Source organism: Oncorhynchus clarkii, chromosome 18 (assembly GCF_045791955.1).
Source record: "Oncorhynchus clarkii lewisi isolate Uvic-CL-2024 chromosome 18, UVic_Ocla_1.0, whole genome shotgun sequence".
In the NCBI taxonomy this organism is placed as follows: Eukaryota; Metazoa; Chordata; class Actinopteri; order Salmoniformes; family Salmonidae; genus Oncorhynchus; species Oncorhynchus clarkii.
Window position 1 is genome coordinate 37,970,494 of NC_092164.1, and position 12,551 is coordinate 37,983,044.

Below are 12,551 nucleotides of genomic sequence, written 5' to 3' on the forward strand. Positions count from 1 at the left end.
AAAAGTTTGGACACAAGGATTTTTCTTTATTTTTCCTATTTCTACATTGTAAGACAAGACATCAAAACTATGAAATAACATATATGGAATCATGTAGTAACCAAAAAAGTGTTAAATCTAAATATTTTATTTTTGAGATCCTTCAAAGTAGCCACCCTTTGCTTTGCACTCTTGGCTGGTTCCTACATGATTCCATATGTGTTATTTCATAGTTGATGTCAATGTCTAGTTTTACAATGTAGAAAATAGTAAAAAATATAGAAAAACCCTTAAATGAGTAGGTGTGTCCAAACTTGACTTGTACAGTATGTATAATTTGTACCGTACATGTGAGTAAAAATAGATGTCTTCACTATTATTCTACAATGTAGAAAATAGTTCAAATAAAGAAAAATCCTTAAATGAGTAGGTGTGTCCAAACTTTTGACTGGTACTGGCCTGTACACTCCTAATTTTCTCTTTCTGCAAATGCTGGATTATCACCCGCAGTGGCCAATCCATCAATCATTCTTCAAACCTCAAATGTCCACAGATTAAACCATCTTTCCAAGTATGATGCCATTTTGCAATTGAAACCCATTGAAAACCTAACCTTTGAACTGAAGAGGGCGGTCCATAAACGCAGACGAAGGATATCAAGGATCTGGAATGAACGTGAGGCATTCATTTTGATCCCTACCTTTAAATAATAAAATAAAATAATTGTTCAACAAAATCTCTTCATCTGAGCAATTGTATTAGTATAAAATAATATTTCCCTTTTTTTTTTTTAACATACAATATAGCTCAGTATTTCAAATATTTGTGACATTTTTGCTCATCTTTATCAAGCGTGTCAATTTCAGACCCCACTGTAGTTTGAATTTCTCATTACCCTGTTTTAGGAGGACATATATTCCCCCCCCCCCCCCCCCCAGATCAAAACTAATTTCACACATATAATAGATGTCGCCTACAGACCAGATTAAAATCACAATAGTCTGATGGATGACAATATTAGGCTATCAATTGCCAATTGTGAATGAAGGATTCAGCACCGAGCATAGCGCCTCGGTGGGGCTTCGCTCATATGATGACGAGTAATATGTAACGTAACAATTACTTTTCTCAAATGTAATGAGCAATATATAACAGATTACTTTAATGAATCCAAACACTGATCGAGGACCACAAATCCCCAACATTACAATGATGTGTAATGTAGTGGGGTATAATGACTTGTATGGCTATATAAACACAACTTGTTTTTTTGGTGTACCCTCAAAAGTGTTCTACGGTTGAACGCCATGCCACACACTTGACATTTGAACGGCTTCTCTCCAGTATGGATGAGCATATGTCGTTTTCTATCTTTGCTGACATAAAAGCGTTTATCGCATACGGGGCACGGATACGGCCGCTCCCCTGTGTGTCTCCGTAGATGCTCCTGCAGCTCACTCTTCTGCCTACAACCTTTTCCACACTCTTGGCACTTGAATGGCCGTTCTCCAGTGTGTGTCCGGGTGTGTATCCTCAATTCAGCTGTAGATTTGAAACCTTTCCCGCAGAGATCACAGAGGAACGGTCTCTCGCCAGTGTGGATTAACATATGCCTTCTTAACCATACCAACTGAAAAAACTTCTTCCCACAGTCTGGGCAGATGAAAGCCGCATCTTTGTGATGTAACATGTGTTGTTTCAATAGCTCTCTTCTCTGGAACCTTTTCCCACAAGTGGAGCAAGAGTGGGGTTTTCCCTCAACATGACTCTTAGAGTGTGATTGTAGTAGTTTTTCACTCCGGAAACCCTTTCCACACTCGGCGCAGAGGAATGGTTTCTCCCCTGTGTGAATTCGCTCGTGAATAGTCAGGGTATACTGTGTTCGGAATAATCGCTGGCACACAGAGCATTGGTAAGGAGTGGACTCATTTCTCTGATGTAAGCGCAGCTCAGTTAACGAAACAAAAGTCTTCTGACAAGAAGGGCATGGGAACGGTCCCGTAAATTGATGAGTACGACTGTAGTGGCTCTTCAGGTCCATGCCCTGTGAAAAGATCTCTTCACAAAAGGTGCACTTCAAGATGTCAGGGCACTTGTTGAGACTTTCCTTTTGGTGAGAAGCAATGTGCCTTACCATGGTTGCTTCAAATTTAAAAGTCTTCTGGCATACGGGACATGCTTTGGGAATTGTCTTTTTATTAGAGGACTGTGCTGTAGTGGTGGGAACTTGAGAGGTTGTTGGTTCCTGGATTGCTGTACTGGACGGTTGAGGAATCTCATTTTTCTTTTCCCTAAGAGTCGTCGACCATGCTGGCCTACTCCCATTTTTGTGACTTCTATCTAACCGACAACCTCTTTTGCTCTGCTGGTGTCTCTTCCTTTGACTGTGGGATACAAAAGCCTTCAAACATCGGGGACACTTGAAGCGGCTTTTGTCTGGGGCATGATGGTAAAAATAGTGTCTTTTCAAACTAGACGTTTGTGAAAAAGTTGCATGGCATACAGGGCACGTTTTGGAATTATTTGTATTTAAGGGACGTCCTGGAGTTATGCGTGCAGAAGGGTTATTTGACCCTAACTCCTTCCCTTTTTTGACAGCTTCACTTGTAGGACAACCTCTTTTGTTACTCTGGTGTTTCTTCAAAGCACTAAGGAAGGCAAAAGCCTTCAGACAAAGAGGACACTTAAAAAGTCTTCTGCCTTTGTGAAACACAATAAGATGCCTTCTCAACATATACTGAACTTGAAAAGTCTCATGGCTTAGATGGCATGTGTTTGGATCAGTACTTGCATTACTGGACTCTCCCGAGATCCTGTCCTTTCCATGCTGATGTTCATTGACCTCCTGTTTCATCATCTCCTCACAATCATTCTGCCAATGTTTTTGTAAGTCGTCGAGATGGTCAAAGCCTTCCCCACACTGGGTGCACTGGTGAGGGCTCTGGTCAGTGTGAGATCTCATGTGTGTTGTCAAATCCTTTGCTTCAACAAAACTCTTCCCACATAAGGAGCATATTTTGGCGCGTTTGCTTCTTTTAGAAAACTGCCCCGTGGTATGGGAAGCAGGACGAGGATCACCACCTGGTGTTGAGAGGAGAGAAGTACCATTGTTAAAGAACACAGAGATGTCACTCTCAACCCAGTTATTTCACACACACAACTGACATACCCCTAACTTAAACCATGGAATTAATTCTACACACACACACACACAACTGCCATACGTCATAAATATATTGTTTAAAAATATACAAATGTTTTACTCACCTGTCACAAGACCGTTGTCATCAACTTGGGTTTGCGGCACTACGGGCTGAAGTTCCAAATCAGACACATCTTCAACTGCCCGTTTTCTTCCAATATTAATTTGGCTGTCACTTTCATCCCTCTTTCTCTCTTCCGTTGGCTCTCTGGTGGGCGTCTCGTCTTTCCCTTTTCTAGAAACCATTTCCTCATTTAGATGCTCCGACTCGACATCCACAGAAGGCCCTTCATCCTGATCTGAAGACATGACTTCATCTGAAACCTTGACAGTTTCCTTGGGCCCAGGCATGTCAGGCATGGCGGCGAGAAAGGTGTGCAGTTCAGAAAAGAACGGACAGGTCGCTCGGCCACTACTGCTTGGGTTCCTCAGTGCTTGTCTGTAGCTGTGCTTCATGTGCTTCATCTTTGATTGGCACTGCTTCCACGTCCTTTTGATGCCAATGTTCTTTAGCCGCTCTGAAACTTCACTGTACGCGTGTTTCTTTCGGTAACTCTGCTCCATCATCTGAAGAACCTGTTTGTTTGACCATACAGAGATCAGTGCTTTCGTCCCCTCCAGGGTCCAGGTCCGTGTATCATTGTCTACCAATGTTGTTGAGGACATATCTTCAACCATCTGTTTGCAAAGTTTTCTGGGGGGGATTTTCATCTTGCTGTCACTTTGAGGGCTGCAAAAAGCATCATCCCTCTTTCCCTCTTCTGTTTGCGTTTTGGTGAGGGTCTCGTCTTTCCCTTTTCTAGAAACCATTTCCTCATTTAGATGCTCCGACTCGACATCCACGGGCCCTTCATCCTGATTCAAAGACACGACTTCATCGGAAACCTTGACAGTTTCCTTGGGCCCAGGCATGTCAGGCATGGCGGCGAGAAATTTGTGCAGTTGAGAAAAGAACGGACACGGTCGGCTGCTCGGGTTCCTCAGTGTTTCTCTGTATCTCCACTTCAAGGCTTTTATCTTATTGTGGCACTGCTTCGTCGTCTTTTTGACACCAAGCTCCTTTAAACACTCCGAAATTTCTCTGTACACATGTTTTTTTCTATAACTTTGCTCCATTTTATGAAGAATCTGTTCATCTGACCATACAGAGATGAGCACCATTGTCTCATCGGGGGTCCAGCAGGTCCATCCGACGTCGTCTGCTGTCATCGATGACGTTGAGGACATGTCTTCTCCATCTACAATCTTGACCTGTAAAACATTATAAGCCAACTGATGTTGCAGTCTCTCCTCATAGTTCTTCTCTCCCCATTCTTCGTTCCTTCTATCCGTCATTTCCACTGTCTTCTTAACCGTGTCCAAACTCTTCCCCAGCTCCTTCTCTGCATGATCTTGCTCTATCAAAGTGTCCCTCTCTTTTCTGGGTGCACATGTGGCTACAGACTGGCTATGTGAGCGTGCTTCATCAATGTCCATTTCCACCCTCTCCGAGAACGTGTGAGACAGTGAAGAGAGGATGCGATCATCAGCACAACCTGAAACATTGAAAAAAAGAAGAGAGAAAACAATCAAATATTTTGTCTTCCTGTGACTTTAATGATATATACTCATTGATTCTTGAAGAATATACATTGTACTCGGAAGGTATTCAGACCCCTTGACTTTTTGCATATTTTGTTATGTTACAGCCTTCTTCTAAAATGTATCAAATTGTTTTTTCCTAATCAATCTAAAACACTATACCAAAATATGACAAAGCAAAAACAGGTTTTTAGAAATTTCTGCAAGCATATAAAAAAAAACTAAAAACTGAAATATTACATTTACATTAGTATTCAGACCATTTACTCAGTACTTTGTTGAAGCACCTTTGGCAGCGATTACAGCCTCAAGTCTTCTTGGGTATTATGCTACAAGCTTGGCACACCTGTATTTGGAGAGTTTCTCCCATTCTTCTCTGCAGATCCTCTCAAGCTGTCAGGTTGGATGGGGAGCATTGCTGCACAGCTATTTTCAGGTCTCTCAAGAGATGTTCGATCGGGTTCAAATCTGGGCTCTGGCTGGGCCACTCAATAACATTTAGAGACTTGTCCTGAAGCCACTCCTGTGTAGTCTTGGCTGTGTACTTAGGATCACTGTCCTGTTGGAAGGTGAACTTCACCCCAGCCTGAGGTCCTGAGCAGGTTAACATCAAGGATTTCTCTGTACTTTGCTCTGTTCATCTTTCCCTTGATACGGACCAGTCTCCCAGTCCCTGCAGCTGAAAAAAAGGATGCAAGGTTTCCTCCAGATGTGACACCTAGTATTCAGGCCAAAGAGTTCAAACTTGGTTTCATCAGGCCAGATAATCTGGTTTCTCATAGTCAGTCTTTAGGTGACTTTTGGCAAACTCCAAGCGGGCTGTCCTGTGCCTTTTACTGAGAAGTGGCTTCCGTCTGGCCACTCTACCATAAAGGCCTTATTGGTGGAGTGCTGCAGAGGTGGTTGTCCTTCTAGATGGTTCTCCCATCTCCACAGAGGAACTCTGGAGCTCTGTCAGAGAGACCATCGGGTTCTTGGTCACCTTCCTGTCCAAGGCCCTTCTCCCCTGATTGCTCAGTTTGGCCGGGCGGCCAGCTCTAGGAAGAGTCTAAAGGAATGTTATTGCTTTGTCATTATGGGGTATTGTGTGTAGATTCATGAGAAAAAAAACGATTCAATACATTTTAGAATACGGCTGTAACGTAACAAAATGCTTAAAAAGTCAAGGGGTCTGAATACTTTCCGAATGCACTGTATATGCTTGTTTTAATCCATTATTTGTAAACATACTTGTAAACAAACACTTTATAGCCTCAACATGGTTAAAATTCTAATTTTGGAATCATGGATGGTCAGTCCTTGCATCCATAGCGTCGTGTACGAATATAAGTGGTTACATTTCTCCAGCCCTATCCCTCAGATGTTTACCAAATCGATACCTTGAAAATAGAAACAGAGCGTCACCCATAGCATATGCCCAGGTTTCCTGTCAAACAATGGGAGCATCTCTGCAAACGTTCCCGTCCAGTGTAGCAGGTTTAAATGTAATACGTTTATTTTCCACTTATGAAAACAGAGCTGGGAAAAAAAAAGCCTACCATTAGTGAACAAATGGCAATGGCATCTGTGGTGTTGGAGGAGAGTCTTCAAAGGCTGAGGTTGAGTCACAGACTGTGCACACTCCTTCAGCATAGAGGGGGCAGGTCTGAGCCAGGATGCAGTCTGAGAACGGGAGGTGGTTTTAAAATGTGCAACAAATTCAATTGACCAAATAACAACAAGAATGTATGGTACACTCAGCAATATGACATCAATTCAAAAAAAAATCAGCCAAGGCTGACACCGCCAGCTCTTCCCAAATTGCTCATACCTGTTGAAATGTTGGTGTTGGGAGCAGTTTATCCAGCCTGGAGAGGAACTCCCACATCAGAGTCTGCAGTGCCGTGTCATACATGGGGCCAAATTCCTCTGGAAAAACTTCCTAGAAGAGTCGAGTATAACAGATTAAATAAATGCATTCTTAATTGAGTGTGAGGTATCCTATTGACATAATTAGTAACTATACAAGTCAACTCAATATTAGCTAATGCAAGCTGAGGTTCAGCAGTACGGAGTAAGCCAGTAACAAGGATTTCAATGGAATAGGATATGGAATAGATTGTGCATGCACTGCTGTTCAGTTTAACTCCTAGATGTCAATGTCAGTTTAGCAGAAATATTGTTCTCACACCAACCTGGAAGAAGTGTTCCCTCTCAAGTGGGTCATCGAGGAGAGTTTGGACAAGTTCCAAGAAGTTTGACTCTGATGCCTCCACCTCTGTATCTATCTACAGAAAGTATACATAACACAGTAGGTCAATTAACCTGGCCGGCAGAGTTCAAGTCTTGATCACAGACTGGCACTCACCTCCTTTTCTCTATGAGTGATGATGCAGGTCCTCATCCTGCTCAGGTGTGGCTGGATGGTCTCCGGGTCGGCTGAATGATCAGAGCGACACAACTCCAGAACCAGCTGTCAACAAACAGGTAACACTGAAACATTTTGGACGCAAACCAATCTGGCAGTGAGTACGATATAGGAATGTTCTAGTATGTGCTATATACTATAAAGTCAAAGCCTGTATCAAGTGAAGCCATGTCACTCAGTCGCCATACTGGCTACGCCCGCAGGGGCGCTTGTTTTCGTGAAAAGACCATAGCTGTTTGGCTTACACAGAAACTGTGACAGAGAGCATGATCAGAGAGAGCAGCAAAAATGATTGGTTACGTGGAACCTTCATGCTGCAGAACCCATTGTAAAATCAGTTATATGGCATACCTCCACTTAGTACCAAAAATATGGTCTAGTTTTAGGGGCCCTTAAACCAATAAACTGATGTGATTCTCTATTTTTACCTTTATGGGGAGTCCCATTGAAACCAAGGTCTCTTTCACAAGGGAACCCTACATGCGGACAATGTCACCCAACTTCCTACCTCAACCACACCCCCTCTTAATTTCTCACCTGTGCCCGCAGTCCCATGACGAGCTGGACTTTCTCTCTGTAACTCATCAGATCAGGGGTTATTTCCAACACAGTGGTCACAAACTCCTCCACCAACCCGTAGTCCATTGTGTCTCTACGCTGAACAACTTGCCATAGAGCTGCAGACACCAGCCGCAATGGAGGAACCAGAAGACGCAGAGACGACAGAGGAAGAGGAAGACCTGGTAGGAAAGAAACGCTTTGTTGACGTTCCAAGCCACCTTTATTGCGATTGCGGACTATCGGACTTTTACATGTCATGTGGCTCTGTTGCTGAGTAGCCTAATGTGGGTGGCAGTAGTATGGAGCGAAATACCTGCCAAAAGGTTGAGCGTATGTATCGTTAGGATCGTAAGAAAAGCCATGCGTGAAACGTAATTTTGTTATCTGTGAACATACAAACACCATGTTACGATTACAGACTAACATTGCAGGCTTGAACAAATCTTGTGTTGCAATTCTGACATATACAATAATACCTTTCAGAGTTTGGGCAGTTTCGTCTCACCAACAACAACAAAAAACGTACACCAAACGGTCTGTGAGGGGTGCTACGCGAACAAACATAACACACGCGAACAAGCATAACACCGTATTAAAAAATTACGTAGACATACCCATGCATGCACCTTATCAAAATATGAATAATCCAGTATTGCACCACCCCATTCTCTGGGCTCTGTTTGCAATCATAACCAGTAGTATCTACCAGGAATAATGAATCATAACCAGTAGTATCTACCAGGAATAATAAAACATAACCAGTAGTATCTACCAGGAATAATGAATCATAACCAGTAGTATCTACCAGGAATAATAAAACATAACCAGTAGTATCTACCAGGAATAATAAATCATAACCAGTAGTATCTACCAGGAATAATAAATCATAACCAGTAGTATCTACCAGGAATAATAAATCATAACCAGTAGTATCTACCAGGAATAATAAATCATAACCAGTAGTATCTACCAGGAATAATGAATCATAACCAGTAGTATCTACCAGGAATAATAAATCATAACCAGTAGTATCTACCAGGAATAATAAATCATAACCAGTAGTATCTACCAGGAATAATGAATCATAACCAGTAGTATCTACCAGGAATAATGAATCATAACCAGTAGTATCTACCAGGAATAATAAATCATAACCAGTAGTATCTACCAGGAATAATGAATCATAACCAGTAGTATCTACCAGGAATAATGAATCATAACCAGTAGTATCTACCAGGAATAATGAATCATAACCAGTAGTATCTACCAGGAATAATAAATCATAACCAGTAGTATCTACCAGGAATAATGAATCATAACCAGTAGTATCTACCAGGAATAATGAATCATAACCAGTAGTATCTACCAGGAATAATAAATCATAACCAGTAGTATCTACCAGGAATGATGAATCATAACCAGTAGTATCTACCAGGAATAATGAATCATAACCAGTAGTATCTACCAGGAATAATGAATCATAACCAGTAGTATCTACCAGGAATAATAAAACATAACCAGTAGTATCTACCAGGAATAATAAAACATAACCAGTAGTATCTACCAGGAATAATAAATCATAACCAGTAGTATCTACCAGGAATAATAAAACATAACCAGTAGTATCTACCAGGAATAATGAATCATAACCAGTAGTATCTACCAGGAATAATGAATCATAACCAGTAGTATCTACCAGGAATAATGAATCATAACCAGTAGTATCTACCAGGAATAATAAAACATAACCAGTAGTATCTACCAGGAATAATAAAACATAACCAGTAGTATCTACCAGGAATAATAAATCATAACCAGTAGTATCTACCAGGAATAATAAATCATAACCAGTAGTATCTACCAGGAATAATAAAACATAACCAGTAGTATCTACCAGGAATAATAAAACATAACCAGTAGTATCTACCAGGAATAATAAATCATAACCAGTAGTATCTACCAGGAATAATAAAACATAACCAGTAGTATCTACCAGGAATAATAAAACATGGAACAATAATAGATGTTTGGTGAATCTATGAGTTATGTATGGCCACTAGAGTCTTTGCTACTCAAAATATATTAGACTATTTTTATATTGATTTCATCACTAAATTTAAATTTTGCCAAAGCATATTCTGTAGGAGGGGTTAATATGAAGTTAAAATAATTTGACATGATTTATATGAATCGGGTAATGAACACACGGACTTTGAAAATAACACGGGAGAGGTTAAACGTAGTCTGGCATAAGTTTATTCCCACACTTTACAATAACTCTGTCGCAGTGGTCTTAGGTAGTCACCGTATAGGCTACTCCCCCCATCGACACACTGCTGCCCAGTTGAAGAGTTTGTGATCTCCATGCAGCACCACAGCACCATGCGCCTTAGGAAAAGCACCCCTTCTGGAGGCATGCAATCATAGAGCCATTATAGCCTCATGTAGGACTATTTGCCTACTAGCCAAATAAAGTGCAGAGCATGCCATCTTCGGTTTCTTGGCAATTTCTCGCATGGAATAGCCTTCATTTCTCAGAACAAGAATAGACTACCGAGTTTCAGAAGAACGTTCTTTTTGAGCCTGTTATCAAACCCACAAGTGCTGATGCTCCAGATACTCAACTAGTCTAAAGGCCAGTTGTATTGCTTTTTTAATTAGAACTGCTGTGCTAACATAATTGCAAGTGTTTTATAATGATCAATTAGCCTTTTAAAATGCTAAACTTGGATTATCTAACACAACGTGCCATTGGAACACAGGAGTGATGGTTGCTGATAATGGGCCTCTACACCTATATAGATATTCCATTAAAAATCTGCTGTTTCAATCAAATGTATTTATAAAGCCCTTCTTACATCAGCTGATATCTCAAAGTGCTGTACAGAAACCCAGCCTAAAACTCCAAACAGCAAGCAATGCAGGTGTAGAACTACGGTGGCTAGGAAAAACTCCCTAGAAAGGCCAGAACCTAGGAAGAAACCTAGAGAGGAACCAGGCTATGAGGGGTGTCCAGTCCTCTTCTGGCTGTGCCGGGTGGAGATTAACAGAACATGGCCAAGATGTTCAAATGTTCATAGGTGACCAGCAGGGTCAAATAATAATAATCACAGTGGATGTCGAGGGTGCAACAGGTCAGCTACAATAGTAATTTACAACATCAACAATGTCTACACTGTATTACTGATAAATTTGATGTTATTTTAAATGAACAAAAAAAATGCTTTTCTTTCAAGAACAAGGACATTTCTAAGTGACCCCAAACTTTTGAACAGTAGTGCATGTTCAACCTTTTGGCAGCTATCTCACTCCATACAGTAGCCTAGAAGCTTGCCATCTATTGGACAGTTTGTTACTACTTCTACAATGTCAGTGAAACAGAAATTAGTAAACTACATGAATGAAGGTAACTACGATTTAAAATAAATAAATAATAGCTTACATGCATTTATTTGACACTCCTCAATATAACAACTAACCTTTACTACAGTATTTTTAACATAATGAAGCTTTGATTTTCAGACAGTTTTTTTTAAACCTTCCCACCTTGCCAAATCCGATCAGAATTGTATTTTGATAACAGCAGGGCCCAGTTTTTCTTGAGCAAGGCACTTAAACTCCCCCAGCTGTTCTCCATCCAGGGGTGCTGCACACTGTGCCTATCAACGCGTGTGTGTGTGTGTGTTGTCTGGGGGATATTGGGAAAGACAGAGGACGAATTCCCATTTCAACTAAACTTGTCCTCCAGCCAGCGCTCTGCTCTCTCTTTTGAACATTTTTCTGGTCGCAATTAAGCCTGGTTACAATCTTTAGACAGGCAGCCCAATTCTGATCTTATTTTTCACTAATTGTCTTTTAACCAATCAGATTAGTTCTGTAAAAGAGTTTCTGTGAGAAGAGTTGATGCGATTGGTCAAAATATCAATTAGTGGGGGAAAAAAATAGCTGAATTGGGCTGCCCATCTAAATGCATCCTTAAACTCTTGAAAACGATGATCTGTGTGACTGGGTTTACACCAATTGGTCTTTTGACCAATCACATCAGATATTTTCACATCAATAGCGACACTGAAAACTACTCATTTCAATTTGCTTACCATTATCTTCCTCATCGTCGGTTTCCTTAGACTCAGGCATGTCAGGCATGGCGGCGAGAAATTCGTGCAGTTCAGAAAAGAACGGACACGGTCGGCTGCTGCTCGGGTTCCTCAGTGTTTCTCTGTATCTCCACTTCAAGGCCTTCATCTTATTTTGACACTGCTTCCACGTCCGTTTGACACCAAGGTCCTTTAGCCGCTCCGAAATTTCGCTGTAAACATGTTTGTTTCTGTACGTTTGCTCCATCTTCAGAAGAATCTGTTCGTTTGACCATACGGAGATCAGCGCCTTTGTCTCCTCCGGGGACCATGTCCATCCAACATCGTCTGGCAGTGACATTGTTGATAATCGCCTACAGCAGCTAGTAAGTTAGATAGTACAAGGTTAATATTAGTGGTAGTACCTAGCTAAATTCAAACGCTTCGGTCGCCTGAACAGTGGACTACTCCCTCTTTGGCTGGCTACTTCCAGGCGTGACGTGCTGACGTCATCTACAAGGACCCGTGGTTGAGTTCCAGGTGGTCTTCTTTGCAGTCGTGCTGCGTGTCTGAATATTGCCAAAGATGTAAGAAATGGAAAGGAACACGGACTAATTTACCGAATCCTGTTTGATTTAAATGTCTCTGTAAAACAGTCCAGATGATTGTATCAATGTCTGCACACGGGAGTTCAATTTGATCATAATACATGTATTCTATAGAAGTGGCGAGGTCTGACATAATT

General features: G+C 41.2%; 1 protein-coding gene across 1 annotated transcript; it reads right to left on the bottom strand.

Annotated features, from left to right (window-relative positions):
- Positions 1-932: 932 nt before the first annotated feature.
- Positions 933-12,406, bottom strand: LOC139373454 (uncharacterized). The gene is made up of 8 exons (XM_071113979.1): positions 11,828-12,406; positions 7,707-7,909; positions 7,110-7,214; positions 6,937-7,029; positions 6,573-6,683; positions 6,301-6,424; positions 3,247-4,716; positions 933-3,060 (listed from the first exon to the last, which is right to left on the bottom strand). The coding sequence occupies exons 1-8, from the start codon at positions 12,165-12,167 to the stop codon at positions 1,184-1,186; spliced, it is 4,323 nt and encodes a 1,440-aa protein (XP_070970080.1). The 5' UTR covers positions 12,168-12,406; the 3' UTR covers positions 933-1,183.
- Positions 12,407-12,551: the final 145 nt, after the last annotated feature.